The sequence below is a fragment of the Enoplosus armatus genome, chromosome 15, assembly GCF_043641665.1.
Source record: "Enoplosus armatus isolate fEnoArm2 chromosome 15, fEnoArm2.hap1, whole genome shotgun sequence".
NCBI classification, from domain to species: Eukaryota; Metazoa; Chordata; class Actinopteri; order Centrarchiformes; family Enoplosidae; genus Enoplosus; species Enoplosus armatus.
The window spans coordinates 12,557,737-12,583,122 of NC_092194.1; the positions used below are offsets into that span (position 1 = coordinate 12,557,737).

The 25,386-nt window shown below is 41.2% G+C and overlaps 1 protein-coding gene across 1 annotated transcript; it reads left to right on the top strand.

Moving 5' to 3' along the window:
* Positions 1–25,216, top strand: LOC139298085 (brain-enriched guanylate kinase-associated protein). Its single transcript, XM_070920920.1, has 6 exons — positions 1–83; positions 2,696–2,857; positions 5,609–5,675; positions 17,697–17,804; positions 20,569–20,652; positions 23,675–25,216. The coding sequence occupies exons 1-6, from the start codon at positions 13–15 to the stop codon at positions 25,214–25,216; spliced, it is 2,034 nt and encodes a 677-aa protein (XP_070777021.1). The 5' UTR covers positions 1–12.
* Positions 25,217–25,386: the final 170 nt, after the last annotated feature.

A 25,386-nucleotide genomic window follows, 5' to 3' on the forward strand; every position in this document is an offset into this window, starting at 1 on the left:
AGAGAGAAAAATATGAAAAAGATATATATTGGCAAAACTGCCCTCAAAACACAGAGAAATGGTTGCAAACATCAGAAAAGAAGGTAAGATGAGTTAGTCCGGGGATTGTTTTAAACTCTTAACATCAGCCTCTTTATCAGGGAATCCATTTCATCCATTATGATTGATGGAAATGGATTCTCATTGGGAGGTCATGACCATTAAAAAGCCATTAAAAACAAAATGTGGCGTCTATTCATTCCCACCATTCATCGCCATATCTGCCATCTACATGACATCTACATCCAAGTTAATGCTGCTCTGCATTTTACCAACGTGTTAGACATCTGGACGCTGACAAAAAAAACATAATACCCCCCCAAAAAAAAGAATCAATGGCTGTGAGCTCAGACTTAATTAAACTGGCATTACATAGTGATAAGAGCCCAGAGCAATTTTCACATGTACTTACAATAGCTCTCTGGCTCCTTGCCATGTGATTTTACAACATCACTTGCAGCTGTTGCATCACTTGCAACCGCAGAGAGGTTGTAAAGATTTTTTTGTTGTTGTAGCGCCAGGCAAGCAGAGTGGGCTGAACATGAAGCCTCAGCATGTTGGACTCATCTATCTATATATCTGTTTGTCTGTCTGGAAAAAGTTTATAAAGGAATAGTTCAACATGTTGGGAAACTCTTTGCCAGAGTGAGATTTGAAGACAAACAACAGTTCATTCATGCCTAGAAAGTCTTGGCAGTATCTGGCTATAGCACAGGTTGCCAGATATGGGCTGCAAGCACGATACATCACCAAACCTGGCAACCTCATTACAACAAGCCTTTGGGATTCTGCACACAGTCACTGCTCCCTCTCGACTCTCCACACAACCACAAATTGTAATTTTTACAATAATTTTACAACATGTTTATAAGTAAGCTTCAGAGGTGTTGATAGGCGTATTTGTTCCACTTTAGATAAAGCCAGGCTAGTTCTTTGACTGCTTCCAGTCTTTGTGCTAAGCTATGCTAACAGCAGTCTGATCCACCTCCTTACTTAAAGGGATAGTTTTTGCTCTCTTGTCTAGACTTAGATGAGAAGATTGAAATCACTCACATGTGTTCACTAAGTATGGCGCTATAGAGCCGGGAGGTGATAAGCTTAGCTTAGCATCAGGGGGAAACAGCTTGCCTTTCAAAAATGCGCCTACCAACACCTCTAAAGCTCCCTATTTAACATGTTGTGAGTTTGTTTGATCTATACACAAACAGTAATGTAAAAGCAGTTACGTAGTATAACTTTTTTTTTAAGGCCCAGCATTTCTGTGCAGCATCTCTTCTCCACTACCAGCTGTTGTTTACAGCACGTAACTCCCTGTGCAACCACAAATGTTGTTTATGTTTCTGTGCGGGTTAAACAGGCAAGATACAACGTATTGCTTAGTGAGCTTTACAGCGGTTTGTGGGAATATTTTTTCACTTTGGACAGAGACATTTTCCCCAGCTTTTATTCTTTTTTGCTAAGCTAAGTGTCTCCTGTCTCCAGCTCTGTACCTAACTTACAGACTTTATTATTATTCATTAACAAACAGATGACAGAGAGTGGTATCAGTCACTGCTCTACATTCTCACAAAGAAATTAAATGAGCATATCTTTCAAATTGTTGATCTATTCCTTTAAAAATGTGTTGCTTATACGGATCCACGTTTATGGGCTTATTTTTTGCTTAACTACTTATGTAATGACTTCTTACTGTGTGATGAAGACTCAATTAGTGGAGATTGTCAAACCAAGTACCCAGACATTAAAGATAGTCCATTGCCCCACCCACATATTGACACAACAATGTCTATAAGTCTCTTCTTTGGACACCATTTTCTCCTCCTTCACTACCAGCCTCCTAATTGAGGCTCTGGGCCGAGGTGAGGCGGTTGGAGGTGCACTCATTGCGCCTGCTGGTTGGCAGCGCCGAGCCATCGAACCTCTCCGTGAGCCAAGTATCCATCAGTCTGGCAAAATGCTAAATCCCCCAGAGCGCACACTGCCCCTACACCCCATCTCTAGCCTTTCATTACCACATCCATTCCCTCAGTCAGTCCTGTCGGTGTGTTTTCGTCCAGCACACTCAAAACGCACAAGCGAAACATTGCTCCTTGTCTGCCATGTTGTTGCTGTTGATGGTGTTGGTGTGGAAACGGAGCTATTCCGGCCTCTCACACACAAAGCCGTGGTCCACTCTATATTTTCACCTCTTCTTCTATGAATCACCCATGTTCTTTGTCTGGGGAGGTAAAAATCCTTTCCTATTCTTTCAGAGATTTGATGGGGGGGATGTGTAATGGAATTCACCATTACACCGATGGGAGCTCCTTTCCCAGCTCTGCTCCCTCCCTGTGAATGGGAAATGATTAGTATTCCTCCTCCATCCATCTCCTCCTCCCCATCGTTGCCTCACTGCCCTCCCCCTGCCTGGGACCTCTCTTACTCAAAACTGAATTGCACTCCAGCTACACTTCATCCCTCCCTCCCTCTCACACAAACACATACACACTTTACTTTTTAACTCTATTGCCCTTTCTCTCTGTCTGTTTTCTCTCCCTCTCTCTGCTTGGGCTCTATGAATCTGACAAACTCTGACAGCAATGAAAGTACATCAGTGTTGTGACTGTGCCTGGTCTCAAAATCCTGTTCTCTGAACTTCTCTCTGCTGCATGTTCAGCTCTTTCCACGAACACAAGGATGACCTCCGCAAGCGCCTGTCGTACACCACCCACAAACTAGAGATGGTGGAGACGGAGTTCGATTCCACTCGACAGTACCTCGAGACAGAGCTGCGCCGGGCCCAGGAGGAACTGGAGAAATTTACAGAGAAACTACGCAGGTGTGTGTGCATGACTCTGTGGGCAGCTTGCCTTTTTATGTATGCGCGAACTGTCAACTCCCCACCAGGAGCGAAAGCACCAAAGTCCTGCTGTGACGTCAAGAAAATTTGGGTTAGGTGAAAGATGAAGACTGTTTTCACATGCTGTAACACTCAATTTAAAGGCCATGACAGTGGCACTCAGCTCATGGGCAACATTAAGGCCGGCGTATACTTGAAACAAACTACCTCATGCGATGTGTCGTCTAACTGCATCTAAAAGTGTTTACGGCTGTTCCTAACAGCCACACTCGAAGGCGAGATAAAAAGAAGAGCACCAATAAACGTTCAAATGGGCATAACAGCGCGCACTTTTGGGCAGCGTTCCTTCAAAGTGTTGCACTTGTTTGTATATACAAAAAGTAATGGGAGGTAGTTGTGTGAAGGACAAAAAACGTGGACTTCAGAGAAGTGTGAGGACTCCACAGGTTTCTGTATATTGTTCCATATCACATCCACATAAAGCCCATTCATGTAGGAATGAATGTTATGTGGAGGTTTTTGAAGTGATCCTTTCTGTAAGATGAAAAAAGATTCCCAATTATGATGAAATATCAATATTTTTGCTCATATGCACCTTTTTTGTCTTTCACAGCTATTGACAATGTTTTCTGGGTATTTTTAAGCACCTTTTTGCAGCCCAGTATCCCAAGTAATTGAGTCTATATTAATCAATTCCACGCCTCCACCAACAAATGCTGATATTCAGTGCAGGAAGTAGTGTGTCCTGCATCTGACTGTCAGAACTGAACCATGAACTTTGGCCTTTTTAATAACTGTGATGACCACTCCCTAACCTGAACCAAGTGTTTTAGTTGAATAACCTTTACCATACGTAATTTGCCATAATCACCAACATGAACCATATTGTAGTTGCCACATGCAGATATTGTAAAAAGGGAGAATATGAGAAAACATCATTGCAGAATCGTCCTGTATTGACTTTCTGGTCAGGCGATAGGGTTTCAGCCTTTTTAACTTAATTACTTAATTGGCTTGGTTTCCTCAAGGTGTTGAAAGCAACAATTGCCCTTATTTCTGTGATCCCCTGATTAGATAATCTAGTCAGCATCCATGTACAGGTATATACTTCATATAGAACTTGTATGACGATTGTTACATATACTTGATGAAGGTCATTTAGACCAAAACTTGCATTAAATAAGTGACAAATAACAAGTAAGCGGGATAGTGTGTGGGAGTTTCTGCCGCCCTCCGACGCACCTGTCCCAGAATCACAGCCTTTGCTTGTTTACTTACCGTCCGTGATCAGTGAGACATTTTTATTGAAAAATAATGCATCAGCCTCCCCTGAGTGCATTTTTTTCACTGCATGTGATGAAGCGAATCATCCCACTTGTGCCATGGCCTCTTGCCACCAATGTATTTGTACATGCTTCCGGGCAGTATGCTCGTTAAGTAAAAACATTGTTTGGGCACTATCTTTGACAACTTTGGAATAAATCTAAATGTATTACTTCAACATGCAAAAGAAGCCACGGCCCAGTAACAAATAGACGAGTGGCCTTCCAGCTATGAGTTTTAATTTAGCAGCTTGATGATAACCTCAGAGCAATGAGATTATCTGCAAATAGAGCAAACCTTCTGGTCAGACAGAACAGAGTGTTCTCTGTGGCCATGGTATAAATAAATGTGATTAATATGCTGTTTAAATAAACTTGATCTGGATAAAAGCCTGGAAAGCAGACAGTATGGCCGCCTGGTGGACATCTGCCCAGGGGACTTTCTCGCCCTAAGTCTGATCCTCTCTGATGGATCCTGCACAAACCCAACCCCTTCTTACTTTACCCATTTGAATGATTGGTAGAGCTTGTTGAAGACAGAAAGTGCTGCTTGACAGACTCAGGTCTTAAATGAGTTGCTTCTAAAGACCAGTGTTGGTTGTTCTTCATCAATCAGTAACCCCACTCTCTCCCGATGCCATTGTGCACGCTCAAATCTCTTTCAGGTCTTTGTTTTATGATTTGTCTTTGCTTTTATGTCTCCACTGCCCACACTCTCCATATCTGTCAGGTTAATGGAGCCATAAATGCCTGTTTATCAACACTCCCTTTAGGCCCAGGAGCTAATGTGAAAATGTGATGCTGAACTGAGAGGTGATATGATAAAACACCAGCAACGAGTTAACAGAAAGAGAGTCGAGGTCCTGTTCCATTACGTTCACTAATGCACTGGAAGTCTACCAAAGAGCAACAGTGATGAGAGAAATAAAAGGAGAGAGAAGGAGGAGGAAGTTGTGAAGAAATACAACACAAAAGGAAGAGAGGGAATTTGAAGATAAAACTAAAGAATACATAAAAAAGCTTACACGTCTGCTTCTGCATGTTTACCAATTTCCTATCATAAAATATTAAAGGATTTAAAGTTTTTCCATGATCACATGATTTTTTTTCTTAGTATCTCCTGCTGTGGCGCGCAGACATATCATCAATCCTTTTTACTGTGTGTCGGCTCACCAGATTTTTATCCTGAGTGATCTTCAAATCTGAGTCAGAACTTAAAATATCCTGCAAATCCCCTCTGAGATTCTCCATCAGTCCCCTGATCTAGTTATTTATTTACTTCTCCGTCTAAATGTATGTGGAGATTACTGCTGCTTATTTAGCTGTATGAACAGTAAAACACTCTTTAGTCATCATACGTTTTGATTTACATTTTTTAACAGGCCGTAATTCTGCTCTGTTCTTTTAGGATCCAGAGTAGCTATGCTGCTCTTCAGAGGATCAACCAGGATTTGGAGGACAAGATGCACAGGACGGTAAGAGACTCCTGCTGAGCATGTCAGTTTCAAACAAACATCTGTAGCACTAACTCAACCAAAGTCTCATCTTGTTTTTCTCCAACAAAAGAAAGAGTTTGACTGATACTAAATACCAAAACCTTGATATTACCAGATGTTTGGGTTTTTTTTAATCCAGGAACTTTTACTTTATAGATGCATTTTCTCTGCAACACATTTGTACATTTCTACACTTTTATACCCCAAAACTTCCATTACAACCACAGTCTTCTCATGTTGAGGGAAGTAAAGGTTAGGGGACGGGGTTAAAAGGTAATATTTGTTTTATTTGCTGCATTCAGTCTTGTTCTGTATGAAACAAGTATCTGTATCGCAGTGGCCTTCAAAGTTTATTGCATTTAATTGTTGTCATTGTTAATAGTGTTGGAATCATGCCTTACTGTTCTGAGTGTTTCCGTCAGGATATATTCATGAAAACCATTTTTCATATTTTCATCATTGTTATCCAGGGCATCACATCGATTTAATGTTTAAAACAACATTTTAAAAGTAAGTGATGTTCGAAAAAGTGTTTTTACATGTATCATGCTATCTATAAGTATTAAAGTATACACAGCTGTAAATGATCAGTATTCTCCTTAAATGTCTTTCTCTATAGTACTTCACCTATATGGTAGCAGCAGTGGAGGAAAGTATATTTACTCAAGTATTAAGTATTTAAGTAGTGCTTTGCTTGCATATTTCCATTATGTACATGTGTACATGTTGCTGATTGGCTTCAGTACTTTTACTTTAGTAATTAGTAGTAGTAGTATTTTCTGTTGTGGTATTATGACTTTACTTTTAGGCAAGTGATGCAAGTTCTTCCTCCTCCTCAGGGTCACAGATGTAAACTGGCTTCCTTCCAGCTTCTCCAACCTTCGGACCGTCGCTTGCTTGACTACATTTTCAGCCTCGCTCTCTGAGCTTTCACATTTCCTGACCGCTGTGGTTGTTTGTATTGATATTAGCAAGACGTGCAGAATCCTAATGGTGTCTGTGCACAGAGTTCTCACTAAGACTCTCATAAAAGATGTATGAAGGAGATGGGGATCTGTGAACTCAGCCACATACTTGCACACACACGCAGCTAAACAGCTTGTGACCCAAAGCTTGACCCGGAATCATTTCTTTGAGAACATGAAGTCCTGGAGTTACAAGGAAACCATTACTTACAGTTTACTTTTGTGTGAAACTCTTTCCCTGTTAGATTAAAAGACAGCCAAGAAAAAACTTGGCATCCACTGTTTCCTCAGCTTCTGCACTTTGTACTGAGAACAATCTGTGATCTTTTCAGTCAAATCCAAGAGAAAATAGACGTGTTTAATTGAGTCTGAAAACCCCACTAGGTCTCATTTGAAAAGTAGCTTGAAAAGAAAATATATGGCTTACAGTACGTGCAGAAGTATTTTACCCAATGCAAACCTCAGTATCCGGTTAGTCCTGTGTGAACGTAATTTCTAGGACACACGGTTACATTTTCTAACACTCATCTTTCTTACCAATGATTCAACCAGGAAAGCGTCCTCCAAATGCCCGTCACCTGAAACTATACGTGCAAAACAGGACTTTTTTTTCCAGACTCCTGGACTCTTTGAAACTCTCTCACACTGTAGATGGACAAAGGCATCTGCCAAATGAGTGTAAAGCAATGTAATCTGCACCCGCGTACTCAAACATTAGATCAATGATTGTATTAAGAGTGTTGGACCACGCTGAGAAGCCTTGGCCTCTTTTGAAAGGGAATATAACTGGAAAAGTGCCAGAGTTTGGAGCCGAGAGGCAGGAAGAGAAACAAAACACTGATAAATACACAAGCTTCAGATCCTCAGATACAGTGATCATAATAAATGACATAATGATAAACTATAGTCTTATACAACCAGATAACCTTAGAGTGATGATGACATTTACTCTCTCTGCTTTCTCTCTCTGTGTCTCCTGTTGAAGAAATGAGAAATCTACTGTGATCGATTTACACACACCTGTTAAGCAGCAGAAACGCTCTCATCTCTCTCAAAGCAATTACATGATCAAAGACAGGGAGCACAATCATTGTCCGAAGTAATTGGTCTTACCTGCCATGCAACCCTGTTAGAAAACTATTATAGCTAACTGCTGTTCTAGTCACCTCAGCAGCAGCTGTCCAATCGCATCAGGTTGGGAGGCTCCTTGAGTGTTTTCCCCCCGCGCAGCCTCCGCTTTAGGATTTATCAGCCACAAGATGAGCCGGCTCTGCAGCGAGGGCCATCCTTGTGACTTACAGTATCTTGATTGAAGTGGATCGTAATCTCATCAGAAGTTTGATCCATAGGGCTTGTCTGCCCAGCACACACACTAATGGAAGAAGACTGTGTGAAGTTATTGGTGAACCAGCAGCAGGTTGCTAGAATATTAAGCCATGGAGAGCTGAAAATATTAAGTCATATAGGAATCACGTGACAGTTTAGGAGATACAGTTATTCATTATTTATGCTAAGAAAGTATTGACTTGGAGCCAGGAGATGGTTAGCTTAGCTTAGCAAAAAGACGGAAAGCAAGGGGAAACAGCTTGGGAGTGACGTGCTGTAATTATTTCTTTCTCAGTACAAACCAAATTAGATTCACCTCCATTGTAGTACGATGATGACAAGACACTAGGATTGTTAATTGTCATGTTTTGACAGATCAAGTAGTCATGTAATGTACCAGATTGAGTAATCTATCGTATTGTCACGTATATTAGACAACCCTGATTATAAGACGAAAAAGCCAAAAGTCAGAAGAAGCGATAAATATGATTTTCTCTTCCTGCATTTATTTTCCTTGTCTTTTTGAGCTCCTCGTCGGCAGCTCTCAGCTGCTTGACAGATGATTCAGTCTCTGGACTCATTTTCACTCATCAGGAATTTATTTCCTCCTTCGCAATAAAACGCGTTACACGACCCGTCAGAAACTCACATCCTCAACACTTTTAGGGCTGACGAACTGTAAAAGACACTATAAAGGCACTTTGGGTAGCAATATAAAGGCTACAGACAACCCATAATGCAACACTCTCTGCAGGAGCCGCTGTCACACCAGTACTCTTTCTATGTGTACCAAACAACGCACATCATAATCCACGTTTTTTTCCATACGCGTGTGTGTTGGCAATCCATAGATCTTAGGAAAAAAGATTGAATATGGGGAAAAAAGATAGATCAGGTACGTATCCGATTAGTAATCTATTAATCTATTACTCGTATGTACCATCTCTACAAGACAACACTGGGAGTGATTTGTGCTTTGGGTGAAGTGACCCTTTAAAAGTAAGCAGATACAGTGATACAGCTATATTTTGATGTACAATAGATAATGCAGATTTGCTGGATGAATCTGTCTACGAACTCATGCATGGTGGTGGACCAGCGAGGAGTGAAAACTGTAATAAATCACAGCGGACATGAAATACAGTACTGTGAGTTCAGAAGACAGCCATTCACAAGAGCATTTGTCTGGCAGTATTTGCAGCCTATTATTTGTGACGCTCCAGCGTTATCCTTCTTGCTTTGTCAAACCATCAATACTCTGAGAGCCTAAAATGTCTCCCCATCATGGATCATTCCTCTCATACAGTACACACACACACACACACACACACACACACACACACACACACACACACATACACACACACGTCAACGTATTCCAGTCATATGAAAATTATTTTGAAAACTGTTGGCTTTTCAAAGTGATTGTCTCTCTAGCAGAGAGCCTTGGTGTAGCAAATCGGTCTTCATGGCAGGAGGCAGTAGAGATTTAAACATTTTTTTTTTTTTTTTTTAGAGGCAGGCCTCATTGGGATTGCCATTTCTTTTGATGTCATGTCATGCAATGGCATTTCAAGGGGGAAATGTGTTCCTTTGTAGAAGACAGTTCAGGCAGGCAGGCGGTGACAAAGGCAGCTCCAATCAAATCAGACACGTAATTAAAAGTTCTGAGAGGCCCGAACTGGCAAGGTCAACTGAAAAACAAGCGAAGAATAAAACAATTTCATAAAGAGCAAAGCAGGAGATTAACAACCTGGAGGAGCTGACAGATGCGCGGTGTGATGACATTGGAGTAATCGCACTCAATGTGCATAAAGAGGATACCGTCTACGTTTTGATCTGTAGATAAACAGTGCTGCAGAGGGAAGCTGTTTGTATAGATGAAATAAGATGTTATGTCTTGGTGAAATATAACTCTGGCAGTGTCAGCGGTGGACTAGTTATAAGTTGGTGCCCGAGAGACTTTTTAGTAAGAGTTCAAATTAATCTGTGAGTCCTCTCTGAGACACTGCTGGTGCAAGCAGAAAAGACATATTTGCATACAATTGTTAGTCAGGTAGCCCTTTTGTCTGTGGTACCCAAAATATGACCTACAGACTGCATTAGAGTCGATGGGAGTTTAAAGATTCAGACTGAACGCAGGCTGTAACAAACTGTATATAACTACAGTTAAGTAAACTACAATTACTACTAATTGTATAATAGGCTATGTATATGATATGGGTTATATATGTGTAGTATTTCTCTTTTACACAAATACAATTCTGTTACAGGATGTTGGACTGTAGTGAGGAGCTGTCCGTGGTGCTGAGAGTCATTGTTTCTCTTAATCCTCAGAAGAGTCTTTGGCAGGGTCAGCTAACTAACAGCCAACCTGGAACCGGCAAGAAATCAAGGGCTTGCTCAATGACTGCCCTCCAAAAAAGGGTGATGTCCACCTCATCAGGAAGTGTTGCCACTAAACACAGTCCTGCCGTGAATGACTTAAGTAAGCATTAAACTGAGATGTAAACACAGTATTTCCCACCAATGTGTTAATCCTACTTGCATCCTCGATCTTGATTTTGCCTCTGCAGCAATTTTACAGTTACTTTCCACCACTGATTACGAGTCAAAGTACATTTATTCAAGTACTGTACTTTTGAGGTACTTCAATGTTACTTCATACTTCTACTCCGCTAAACTTGATAACTATAGTTACTAGTTACTTTGCAGATTCAGATTAATAATACAAAATATAATCAACAAATATATTTTTTTTTAGTATTTAGTTTTATTATTATTACTTTATTATGAGGGGATTCAAATTATCACCTGAATCTAAAGCTCCTCTCTTCTTTATGGAGCTTTATCAAGTTTCAGCTCATTGTCTAGCTGTCTGACCGCAACGTTACTGTTTTGGTTCTCTGTAACTGCTCTCAAAGGGTCACTTTCGACGGCAGCAGGCAGCTGTTTTTGGTGAAAAAGCTCCAAAAACCAATTGTACACAACCTGCCTAGCACCAAACAGTAGACAGACAAGCAGTTAGAGACTAGCTGTGCACGTAGTGGAGCATTTAGCAGCTGAAGAGCCAGATATTTCCCCAGGCGTTGGTGGAGACCAAAAACAGAGCCAAAAGAGAGTGAATATTGGACATTCATCAGTAACTGCTGGATGTGTAAAAAAGCAACTTAGAAGGTGATGATGTGTCAATGTTGTATTCACAACTTGTTTCCGTTGCCCCCAAGTGGCCAAAACAATCAGTTATTGCAGTTTTAAGTATATTTTGATGGTAATACTTTTTGTACTTCCACCGGTTAAATTTGATTGCAAGACTTTTACTTGTAATTTCTACACTCTCCTCGAAGTAAAACTGAGTTGTTCTTCCACCACCGCTTGTTTGCTTGTAGTCTGAGCAGAACGAATTTCCTCTGCTCACTTTTGTGCTCTCATGTCATCGCTCCAGTCCAGTTTACTGTTACTGTGAACCTCTAGCTCTTCGTCATCTCCGACTCCTCACTACGTATGCTGACAAATCACTTCCTGCTCTGTTGGGAGTCCACGGCCGGTGCTCTTTTTGTACTTTATTGATGTAGAGTTGTAAATGATTCTCCCTGCACCATCCAGCAAAATGTTTTAGCTGATCCTCCTCATGACTGAGAAGCAGACAGTGATCTTTTGGAAGAAACATGAAGAGGTGTTGAATCTAAAATGTGAGGTGTGACTTGAAAAGCTGAAAATCTAGTCTTTAAGTCCCCCTATTTAGCATTTATAAGCAGTGCACTAACATTCAATAAACAGTTTATAGAACACTATAATAGAGGTGTACCCACCTATAAGGATGTTGTTCCTAAAAAGCCCCAGAGGCAACATGCTGAGGGTTTGTTGTAAACTCAATAACCTTTGATGGGCATTTGTCATTATTTTTCACATTTTATACACTAAATAAATATCTCTATAGATAGAATAATCAATGATGAAAAATGATTGTTAGTTGAAGCCCTGCTGAAAGCATCTCCCCAAGAGGCTGCACGGTTCACCTTTGTTCTTAACATGCAGCACATTTCTATCCAGATGTATATTAATCTATCGCCTGTCATAACCAATCAGAATTATTTATGAAACACAGAGGCCCAGTCTAATCTCTGGCGTCTCTCATCGGTTCTTTCTTAGCCAAGCCTCTATAAAAAAACAGTAAAATTATCAATATTATTTGATTCAGGATCAATGTGTTTTAGCTACTTAGTTTATCATGCATGGCAACAACAGACCAGTAATTGTTTGTGCTGTGGACATCTAAATCTAAAACAGGGAATATGGAGGAGAGATATGAGAATATGAACAGAATGTGAATGTTTTAGGTAATAAATATGTTTAGTTCAATAAAGAGTGTGTGGTCGGTGAACAGAGAAGTATTTATTGTTGTTTAGATGGTGGTGAGTGAGGGACACGTGTGAGAAAGCCTGTTGAGTCTGTGTATGATTGTGTTGCTCTCAGCTTTTCAGTGAGCAGCAACAAGGCCTGCAGCACACTAATTAGTGCCATTAACACTAATCATAACTCTTCAGTGTAGAAAGTGTGAATTACACATGGGAGAGTGTCGCCATAGCGAAACCCGGCAGATGTGATGCGCGTAATTATTTACTCCTGATTCTTTCTGGAGCAGAAAAACAGCAGCTAGAAGTGCAAAACTATTGGGAATGATGTATTATCTTGTTGTTACCAAACATTTCCCAAATATTATACTCCTACATTATAGTCAGCCACATTTATTTCAGTACATGTAAATGCTTAAGTTTGTTTGAGATATTGTCTCAGTAAGTTCACTTTTTCATTAATTCTTGGTCAGTTATGTTAACTTGTGATAATGCAGTTGTGAGCAGAAGAATCTATTTCTTAAAGAAAACTTACAAATTTATAGATTTAAAGGACGAGACATCACGCTGCATCTACACAGGTCACATAACGACTCGACTTTCACTCACGCTACACACGTATTTTTGCACTTCAAGTCTATTTTCCTTTGTTTTCCGTGCATAACTACAGTGATTGTGTGTTGAGCTCTGAGCGCTGGCAAAACACGGGTGACCTACACTCAATACAGTGCCTGAACGCATCCAGTGTAGACACAGACGAAGGACTGAAGGTGCTGCTGTTCTGCTAATGTGCTGCTCACACTACGCCTCATGTTTTGACACTGTGTTTTTGTTATTGCTAACAAATCCTATGAAAAGATCAAAACCAACAATGAGTTGATCCTACTAACAAGTATTGTCTGTTTCTAAAACCTGATATATTTTATTACTCTGTGCCTTAGAGCTCCATTGTTGTTCATCAGTGCACTGAGTGACATGTTTCTTCATTATGATTAACATGGGCACTGAGGTTTATTCTCAGAATACCACATCCACCGTCCTGCTGCCGTAAATACTCTCTAGTGCACCAAATGGCTATTGATTCCTGACTGGAACAGCCCCCTACAATTGCACTATTTACTCCCCTTTGAGAAGCGTTTGCTAAAACCTACAACTGTTTTAGTAAACTGTTTAGCCTTTTAAATAATGAACCTGTACATTTATAACATTTACATCTTCAGTAGGAACCAATTGGTTTGGTTCTAAGGGCCACAGGCAGGGTAGGGTGGTTGAAAAGTAGTTTGAGACAGACTAACACATAGTTGGCTTTGGTGTTTTCATGGGATTTGTTGACTTTAAGAAAAATATATCCTTTAACTATCCTTTAAATGTTGGCAGTGAGCAGAAACTAAAAGAAAAAAGTCCATGTTTGCTTATAGTCTTCTGGGTTGGATTTCCCAACAGTGTAGCTCATGAATATAGCTCATCAAGGAAGAGTCTGTGATCACACCTGCATCAATAACATAACTTTGACACCCCAAACTAAATAACCAAATTAAGTGGAGGAGATGTTAATCATGATGGATTACCCTGTGTATCTCAAACCAGGTCTATGCTCTTCCAGTTGATATTCATACTATACTGCAGGATCAGAATCTTACTGGTTGCCTGTAAAGTAAAACAATAAAATAAAAACTTGGTCACCAGTGATGTGAGGTATATGTGAATGGTCCTAGCTATAAGGCTCAATGTCAACTTTCATCTCCACCCGACACAAACTGAGGCATATTTGCAGTAAATATTGTTAGTATCACATGAGAAGTTGATCTGGACAGTAATCACTTTGTGGCTGCCAGAGATTTCTCTCCCGCCTCCACTGTGTCCAATGAAGTGACCGGCTTTTTCCTGGTTTCTGTTACTCACAAGATTTGTTCGGGAAGGTTATCTTTGGTCTCCATTTGAGAATCCTCTTTAATGAGGTTAGAAAATCTAATTTGTCCTCCCCTACAAAAAATAGGACTGTATTTAACTGGAGTGGAGTTTTCTGCTCTCCTCTGTGAACCGCAGTCTTCAGTAATTGCATCTCATGGGATTTACGCTTCATTTGTTGTCCAGTGAGGAGGCAGAATCTCCAGCAGAATACGTAAAACTAATTTGGGGGCGTCTTAGAAAAACTGACATATTTCTCACATTTTATTCACGGTGCACTTAATTCAACTAATCCTCCAGATCAATAATTGAACCAAGCTTTGTTTCGGTGTTGTTGTTATTGTTTTATTCCATTATATGTCTACATTATACAGGAGTCTCCCCTATAATGACCCTTTGTTAGCTGAGTCAGGATTTAAACGTGTGTTCAAATGTCATCTAGTTGTTGATTAATTAGAAGAAACCTGCATACATTTACGGACAAAAAGAGGGAGGCAGTCAGTCTCTGAACTGGTGAGAAACCAAATCCCTCCTCCTCTACTGGGTCAATCTCCTGAAGATACGCTAGTTGAAATTTGCATATTAATTTTCCTTGATGCTGCTCTCTTGTGTGTGGCACCAACTGATAAGAAAGTCTTGGTGACAGCCTGTGTATCCAACACAGAGGAGATAGCAAAAGTGAGTGTGCACAGCTGTGATTCTTCTGCTGGCCATAACGCTGCAATTAAAACTACACATCCTTCCTCTCTCCAAAATATAACACAAGACCATGTTCATCATATCAAGCCCTTTAAGATTGCTCTCTGTTCATTTTTAAGCTACAGGTAGACTCTGTTTCTCAGTTTTGCCTCTAATCGTGTGCGAGTGGAGCATCAGTATGCTAGAAGATCCAAGAGATTACTGGATATATGAAAGTTATCAAAGTCAGCAGCTATGGCGAGGAGAAAAGATTACTTCTGGCTTCAAAGTGGCAGATTATTTTTGAAAACACACTTTCACACTTTTTTGCCTCACTAAAGGTCGCTCTACTGGCAGCACACCATCACTCCAAGTTTGAGATACATTTTTTACAAGAGAGATTTTAGAAATTAGAGGAATCAGATATTAAAGCTGAACATGCCAGTTTGGACTTTTTTAAAGCAACAAGCAGAAAGAGACAATATTAAAGCTGCTCTATGCAATGTTTCTACATGAACACCTTCCTTAAAACTTGGGTCTTATTTTCGTAGTTTTGGCCATCATTCCTATCAGTGATAATAACATTGTCTTCAAAGTTAATTGCCAATGAGTCAAGAAACTCAAGACAGGTTTCTTTAAAGCTGAACTAATCAATATTTTTATATTAACAATGGATCACAGAGAATTATAACACAACTTTGCACTCTGTATTACAGAGCGATTTAGTGTCTTTTACGTCATTGTTTTGGTTTTACAGCCCGCAATTTTAGCAACACGTTAGCCATACCAACCTAATAAGGTGCTAATATGTAAATTTGTGTTTAAAAGAAGAACTGGTTTACAGTTTCTGAAGGATTTACGTCACTGTTGTATTTAGAAGCAAAAACATGAGACCAAAAGCAGTGAAATATATCAAACGACAAAGCTATTATCTATGTAAACATCTGAGTGAGAAATTGTCTTTAATCCAATAAAACATCACTTTAAAAAAAGACAGAACAGGGTGTGATTACATGTCTGAGCTTTAAAACGCCTTAATGTGGTCATCTGCACAGTCAGCATCGTGAAATATGAATAGAAATCCAGAGTAATGAGCTACAGAAAGAGTGCCAGGGAGCTGCATGTCTCGACAGCAGATTAATGAGACCCTAGCTGAATTGGATTTGAATATCAATGCTGGACTATTGCTTAAACTGACATTAATTGCCACCTATTAGATTGGCTCTGCACCCCTGTATTTCAAAACAATCACCACCATTGAGAGATTAGAAGAGAGGAGGGTGGGAGGCCAAGTGAGTGCTCAGAGCTGTATCATTTGTCAGCTGGTGCTGTGTGGCAGGTTTGAACAATTACAAATGTGGGTATATATGTGTGTGTGTGTGTGTGTGTGTGTGTGTGTGTGTGTGTGTTTGACAGAGAGAGAGAGAGAGAATGAAAAAAAATAAAACACAATTTCTTCCAACAGAACTCACTACTGGCCCCTAGAGGCTGCAATATTGACTGCAGCTCACGATATAAAGATGGACAGAGCAGCTCACAAACTGATGACTGTCTCCACTGAATCACTTGTTCTGGAGCTTTCGACTGTCCCGCACGGTGTTCATCAACAGATTGAGTTTGCTCAGTTGCTACAAACTTTATGTTCAACCACCACTCATGTGACCCTCGCCTTGCAGGTCGCAGCAGAGTCGAGAGTCCCCCACATTGTAAAGGGGACACAACTTCCTTTGATGGCACTGAACACTAACACTGGACCTAAATCGTGAAGTGCCGCATCATCCAATATGCACATTATGGATACTGGGATGACCCAGCAGACAATGAGGCCACTTTGAAAAGTTTATCCCGAGGGTAGTGCATGGTGTCATTGATATCAAAAGAGTTTATCCCCTTTGGAGTATGAATGTGCTCAGCTGATTCAGTGGCAGGCTGTTTATACATCTTGCTTGTAAAGTTGACTTTTTGAACTGTGCTAAAGGAAAGCTCATAGTGTGTTTAAAATGGGAATGGTTCATCCTCTGAGGAGCAATACTAAGGAGCTCAGAAAATGTAATTCAATTAGTCTGTCTTAGTTTCATGTGTAAAAGTAGACATTTTAGCCTGATGCTGCTAGACGAGAGGTCTGGGCCACAAAAAATCATTAGGAATAATCCTCGGGGCACCATGAATGTCTGTGACAAATTGCAGGACAATGTGGGCAATCGCTGTCGAGATTAAAGTGGGCAGACAGAAAGACAGACCAGCCAACCGGCAGACACCACCACCATTAGGCTCCACTGTTAGTGGCGCTAAAATGTCACTCCAGCAGAGTCATTTTGCATGTCTTTGACGGTAATCACTGAAAATAGAACGAGCGTTTCATTTGTCTTTCTGTCTCTCTCTCTCTCTTTACTTTCCTCTCCTTTCTCTCTCCCCCCCTCTTTCTCTTTCTCTTACTCCCAGAGTAATTGATATGATATGAGCGCTGGCAAGTGTAATCTTCTTTTAATTAAGACCTGCTGCTGGCACCGGCTTCAGACTGATAGTGACTTACGGCTCTCTTCCTCTCATTTTTCTTCCCCTCTTCCATCATCTTATTTTTCTTCTGTTGCTCCTCCAACTTTGGCTCCCTCATCGTTCTCTTGTTATCGCAACACTCAACTCTTTCCTTTTACTTCCTGCCGTTCTTCTTATCATCCATTCGGTCTACCTCTGACATCCTTTGTTTTCTTTTTTCCCCCCTCCCCAATTTCTCTTCTCCCATGTCGATTCCCTCTCTTACACTGCAGTCCCACCACCATGAAGAGGAAAAGAGAGCCCTCAGCCGGGAAATCATCGTCCTCAACAACCACCTCATGGAGGCGAAGATCACCATCAATAAACTCAGAGAGGACAACGTGAGTACCCAGGGCTGCATCATGTAATATAGGCTCCCACTGACATCCCTGTCTGCATTGTGCATGTAAGCTCACTTGTACAGTATCTGACCTTTTTTTGTGTAATGAGACTCCAGTCGAGGACATGCCCAGATTATACTTTGCTTGCAGACCCACAAATTAAGCAGTAGCCTGGGGCATTCAAGGCCACAGAGATCTGGGGCCCTTGGGCGGTTGCTTTCCTTGCCTGGTCAATAATCCAGCCTTGTTAGCACCAAAACAACAGTTGTCTTGGGAAATGATAACTCTTCAAAAAGCTCTTTGACCTGATGGAAACACTTTCTCCTCTCACACTGGCAGCCTCCTCTGTGAACCCACTATTTCTAAAAGTCCCATATCCACTGTATTTCTGCAACATCCTGGATATTTGTGCTTCAAGGGGCCACAGCAGATAGAGGAATTAACTCTAAGCCACTGGGTGTTTTATAGTGATTATACTGAAATCAATGGGCATCCTCAGGGCTGCGTGGATCTGAGCTCAGGGGCGTGTGGCAGTCTGGTGCCTCACTTTCTTTGAAGGGATTTTACTGGTGTTTCTACTGGGGGCTCCAGGTTAGGTTAGATTTTCTCTCTTTGGTCTATGGCAGTTTTTAGCACTTCTGAGTATTTTGACGATCCCCCCAGATCCGGCCAGGCTGATTGGAGTCAGGGTTCATTTTGAGTGGGAGGGGGATTTGTCCCATCAGAGCCAGCAGTGAAGCAGGGATTTCCTCCAGAGAGCAAGCTTTGAATTTACTGCTCATAACACGGGATAAAGTAAATAACCTTTCGGATGTGTCATGCCTGAGACCTGACGATATGAAGTAAAACAAATGCATCATATTGAATAAAATGTATTATATTTGTATTACTCTTAAATGATAAAACCATTCAATCTACATTTGGTTATTACCATGGGTGAATTACTGAACAGGGAACAGATGCAGGGGCACAAGGACCAGGGTTTGCCTGTTTGAAGTGACTGCTGACATTTCTTGTTGGACAGTCAATCAAACGACCACAAAGAGACACAAAACGACCTAAAAGCGCAAAACAACAGAGACAAAATGACCACAGAAGCGTACAACGACCACAATGCGAAGCAAAACGACCTCAAAGAGAAGCAAAATTACCAGAAAAAGACACAAAATGACTACAAAGAGACACAAACCAGAGAAACACAAAACAACAAAGATGCAAAATGGCCATAGAGAAACACAAAATGACCAGAATGAGAAGCAAAATTACCACAAAAAGACACAAAGTGACAACAAACAGAAGCAAAATGACACAGAGATGCCAAACGACTTTTTGTATCTCTTTCAGTCTGTCTTGCTCCTATGTAATAGGGATGTACAGCCCTCTATGTGTCTGTGCCAGGTGGCCCATTGTCTCTTAATCTGTCCATGCTTATTACTAGTTATTAGATTGCATGTCTATGCAAAGACACACAAAACTCTATTTAAATCTATTCACATAGTCAGAGGTGAGACAGAAACCCCCTGTTCCCACTCATTTGAAGTATGTGATGACCTCATCATAAGGCCTCACAAGAACTGGCTTGCCACCCGCTGGTGGCTGACATTCTCAGGAGAAACACACCACACAACCCACGTTAACTAAGACATCAGCAAGGTCTCAAAGGTCTATTTGAACCGTGCACAAAAACTATAGGGAGACAAAATGAAAAGAAATTCAAAAAGCAGTCGCTGTTAACTGGTGGGGGAGTTGAAACTGTCAAAGAAAAGGCTTTGATGTTATGGGAGGTATTGTCAGGGCTGTGGTGTGATATGAGGCGCAGGGAGGCTATACAGTGCAGCAACAACTGACCTTTATGAGTGGATGGATTTCACAGAGGAGGGAGAGGAAGAGAAAGTGAGCTAAACCAGCTAACCACCCACACAAACACATGCATTCAGAAACAGAGAACAAACTAAGCATCGGCTGTGCCGGTACACCACCCTCACTCTGCTCTGAAATTTAAGTAAAAATCTAAAAACCATCCATTATAGAAAGGAAGCACAGAGAAAGAGATAAATAATGCTGCACTAGTTTCCCCAGGCTGGAAAGTGCAGATAAGTGAGTGCACTGTTTCAGACAACTCTATATAAATTAGCACAGACTGTACTGGGCAGATACAAGATATATTACAAATCAAAAACTTCAGTGGTTTCATTAAGAGCCTGCAAACCCCTGATGTAGTGAAATAATATAGCCAAGGTAAAATATACGTGCTAACTAATTAAACTCTGCCAACTTCAATGGATGAATTTGTTCCTTTGATTTGACGAGTCACTAAATCAATGAATTGCCTAATTCAGCAGGCTACTTATCCCAATTTCCATTATATACTACATAGTCTATGCTATACTGTACATTTCTCATTATTAAAAATGACCCAAGTCATGCTAGGCTTCTTGTTTTGTTTCCTCATGACCCATAATTAATTTATAAATACCTCATAAACAGTAAATTGATACATTTTATTTTTAGATTTGGTGTTGCTATAGTGCCATGGTAATATTACATCACTGTATAATTATTTCCCCTAGAAGTCCCCCATAATTACAAAATAATTAAACCACAATTAGAAGGCTGTAATCTAAAGTGTTACAGATTTTTCCCAGAGGGTGTTCGAACATAATCCCCCTCAGTCAAAAGCCTACTTGAAGCATCAGGCAGCCAAAATGAAAAACAAGAAAAGCATGAATTCAGTGATTGAGGATAATCTTTCTGCTTCTTACAGGACCTGTACAGGAAAGACTGCAACCTGGCAGCTCAGCTGCTGCAGTGCTCCAAGTCTCACTACAGAGCACACAAGTTGTCTGAGGTGAGCTCCCCAACACTGCCATACTAACTGCATCAATGTGTCGATCCAAATCTGCAAAAACAACAAAGAGGTTTGCTGACTTGGGCTTTAAAATTAGGTTTAAATTTAAGAAGAGATGTTATATTTGAATTATTAGTGTTTTACTTCCTCCTCAATAGCAGAAGGATGAAAATTGTCAAAACCAAGCAGCTTGATATCCTCTGTAGTTTTTCAAGGAATTCAGGGGTTTTAGCAAACTTACATTTTCTCATAGTGGGTAAAAAAAAGTAATAAATAAAGAATCAGGAAATTTAAGAAAGTATATGAAACTCTTCAATGCATCAGTGTTAAATAAAAACAAATTAAATATAGTCTACATATAGAAAGGTTGCCTGATTTCAATCAGGAAATATCAGATCAAAGAATATGTAAACAAGCCAAGAAACTGGCCAAGCATTCAAAGCCCAGGTTCAGTACTTGCCAGTTTTCGATACTGAACACTACAGACACATTTCAGTCAGTGTATTAAAGTTCGATATCCAGCCCATAAAGGGCTCTGCATTTGTCCACCAGATTTTTAATCCTGGCTGTTTGAAGGCTTTAAAACAACATTTACACCCTCATGTTAGAAAATGTAATTTACAAAAAATATAACTAAACTGTTAACTGAATTTTAGGGGGTGGGTGCATTGGGGGGAACTTGGACCCTGAGCATGATGGATAAAACTACATCATCCATCACTGAACTTATGCTGTATTTTAATTAGTGTACTAACTAAGTTGAAATTCAGGAGAGAGGTTCCCCATGTTGTGTCGATTTACCATTAAAGGTCTTGGTGAGTGGTTTTCACAATAAGACTGAGTCACAGTGCTCGTGGCCTCTTCAGTCAGACTGATGAAGGTCTGCTGTCTGAAGTACCATCTGTCTGCATCCCGGCTGTGCATAATGAAGTAATGAATGAAAGCCTGGCCTGAAACAACACCTGATGCACAAAAGAATAAAAGTTATACTCTCAAACAGGGCGGATAATTGACTGAAGTACTGTAAACATACATTTGACTGTCTGAAGTTTTCCATTATGATTATATAAGAAATGGGAAAATAATGAATCCAACTTCCTAAAAGATTATGTTTTCAGTTTTTCTTACAATTCTTAAATAAATGTGTAATACTGTACTATAACACTATGGCTAATGAGCTTTACCCTGCAAAATAAGAACAATGCTGCCCCTTTATTTATAAGTCTCCTATAGATCATCTACTGGTGAGGATTTTTATTCTTTACATGTAGATTTAGCCTCAGTCTTTGGCATTACAGCCATCTTGTGCATATTTAAGACCCTTTTACAGGCTTTTGGTTTTAAAACTGATCGTAATCGAAGAGCCATTTTTGAAAGACTACGCAAATTTTGGAGTGGTAAATCTACCACTGTTATGACTGTAAACTGCATATGTGCCATGTGAAACGGAAAGCTTAACAGGCAACAGTAGCAGTAACTAAGTGGGAGAGGCTCAGCAAACTGTCAATTGAGATGTTTTATTGCTAATTAATTACATTTTTCATTTTTGTAAGAGGAAGAATATGTTTTTTCTTCTTTCTGAAGATAGACAGCCTCACTTTAGAAAAAACATAGAAATGTAAAATCTCTACCAAACATGGAGTATCATGAGGAAATAGCTTTCACAGAGTGGCGGTGAATTGCTAGAATGACTAAAATAGTGGCAGTTCCATCATACACCATTAAACCACTTATCTCAATAAATGGAGCAAGACCTGTAGACTTGTAGGCTACGCTGTCACGTGGATTAACACTGCAGAACTGTGTGACTCTTAATTAAGATTTGCCTCAGATAGCAGCTAATGCTGAGCTAGCTTACTTGGAGAGACACACACTGTATATTATCATATGCTCCCCCCCACAGCCTCACCTACTTTCCATCTCTATTCCCTCTGGGAGAGGCAGCTGCTGCTAAAAATAGCCTGACTTAAAAGATGCAGGTTATTTTATGCCGAGGCGAGCTTCTATTTCTTAACAAAGCCAAGTCAGTATTTTATCTTTTTTTTCTATTCCCAGCTGGAGACCCAGAGCACTGGTTTAATTTGAATCTAAGCGGTTCCCTGTGGAACTGATATGTGTTTGATGGTAGACAGAATAAAGAGATACTGAGAAAAAGACAGAGAGAAGAAGACAGAGAGAGAGAAAGAGAGAGAGGGGGAATGAGGGCTTTTTGGTTGAGAAGGCTATGGAGCAAGAGGAGAAAGATGAAAGGATAAAGAAAGGGAGGAAAAAAGAGAAAATTCAATGTGGCAGGAACAGTTCCTACTGACCCTGACCAGCTTTAATAGGCACAAAGAACCAGTCTGTAATTGACAGGAACAGTTTTGAACCAATCAAACAGATTATATGTCTGACTGTGTGTGAGAGAGACAGCAAGAGAGGGAGAAAAAGAGAGAGGGAGAAACAAACGGGAGAGAGAAGGACAGAAAATCATTTGGAAAGACAAAAATATAATATATTTATGTTGTCCAAAAGATATCTATTTAATTGATTTCCCTATTAATTCCTTTTTATGGAATGAAAAAGTTGAGATATGTAAGGATAAAGAGTTTGTTGGGAGAAAAAGAAAGAAACAAATAAATAAATAAAGCCTGTGTTGAGCAATTTTCTGACAAGTTCGTTAGAGGGGCCAAGTAGAGCAATTCTCCTGAGATACACAAACTGGTCTGGACTCTGTGAGCCTTGCGAGAATGAATTACTTTCTAAACCAGAACTATAGATTAAAATCCTTGAGGAATGGCTCTAAAAATACCTTCAGTGCAGACCCAGAAAGCATAGAATATGTTTGAGGAAGAGATTCAAGTTGATTGTATGAATAATTAAGAAAAGGCTGTTGAGGAATTCTTCATTTTTTAAAAGATATTTTCTGGCTAAATTTGAAGACCGGCTCAGCAGCTGTCACAATTGTAACAAAAGACATCTGTGTAGATTTGTGCTTTAATTGCCTTCCTTCATCAAGCTTCTTTTGTCTTCCTGGTCTTAGCTGCCGCTGGATTTCCAGGAGCGTATCAGTTCTCACATGGAGAAAAATAATCGGGGTAACGGAGCCACCATGGCGATGTGCCACTCCAATTATTCTGACGCCGTGCCCACGGCCATAATTGCCAAGGTCCTGGAAAAGCCGGAACCAGGAAGCAGTTGCCCTGTAACACGCTCCCCCAGCCCGCAGCCGCAGGACGGAGACTTTCTTACAGGAACAGGAAGCACTGATCACCTGAACCGCCGCATAGCGTACAAGACATCTGACCTGTACTGCAGCGATACGGCCCTCTACTGCCCTGAACGATGGCAAGATACAGAGCGCAGGCAGAGCGTCGACCTCCACGGCACCAGCCTCCTCCAGCTTCACGCCCAGAACTCCACTGATAGTAACCCAGATGAAGATGCCTACCACTCTGGAAGTTTCTCCCACCATGAGCCTCCATCCTCCTTCCACCACCACGATGAGTTCGGCACTGGTAGCCTCCCTGCCTCCAGTTCCTACTCTAGCTTCAGCCTTGCATCGGACGAGAAGGGAGGACTTAGTGGTGGTTGTGGGCGCACTGCCAGTAGCACCTTATCCTCTTCCCACCAGGCTCTCTATATGGATTGGCGAGATGGTGGCAGTGGGGACTATGGGCGCAAAAGCATGTCGTCTTATGATAAAGACAGCCCAAGCTTCCCCAAGTCTCTCAGCATCCAGCACATGGTGGCCCCCAGGAGCCCGCAGAAGGGCACCTCACCAGCATACACAAGGACGGCTTCATGCTTCAGTGAACCATACCATTCCAGCACCCCCCGCCTGGCCTCCTCTCACAGCATGGGGTCCACAACCGGACTGAGCCAGGCTCGCGGAGGAGCTCTGGACAGCCGAGGTGACGTCCAGATCCCTGAGGACGACCTAAGCAGCCGCTGGAGACAGCTCAGCGTCGAAGACATCAACACGTTCTCATCTTCCTACCGTAACATCACAGGGCGGGTCTCTCCGTACAGTTTCTCTGAGCGCCACTTTGCCATGGGCCCCACCAGTAAGGTCAAAGGGTCTCTCTACAGCAGCTTCCAAGAAGGAGATGACGTCTTCCACAGCCGCGTGCTGGACCAGTGTTTTGCTGTAGGTCCGCCTTCGCCCAGCCGCAGTTCAAAACCGATGGAGCATCGTAAGCAGGAGAAAACTTCTGTGCTGTATAGAGCCAAGGATGACAGTCAGGACTCAGAGTGCAGTCTGTTCCTCTCAGGGAGCTCTAAAGAGAAGGAGAGCGGTGGGGGAGCAACAGTGGCGAGCAGCGCCAAGAAGGATTACGTGAATCTGAGTGCAGACAGCTCGGCAGAGTCCTTACACCAAAGCTCCCTCGAAGCCTCAAGTCTTCAACACTACCCCAGCCCCAGGCCGAGCGTCCGGCCTCGCCCGAGCTCCAGTTCCGCTCTCAGTGTCGGCCCCGCCCTCCCAAAGAAGACCTCTCCAAGATACCAAAAATTTGGCAGCACGGGACTGACGAGGAAGGACAGTTTGACCAAGGCACAGCTATATGGCACACTGCTGAACTGAGCGGCGAAAGAGAGCTTTTCATTTTATGCATGATGATGATGATGATTCCTAACTTACCGTACTGCACTGTACTGTATGTTTCAAAAGTTCCCTGCAGCAAACACATACTTGGTGTGATGGGGTATTAAGATGTTGTTGTTTTATGTATCTCTTAGCCAAGGCACGTTTCA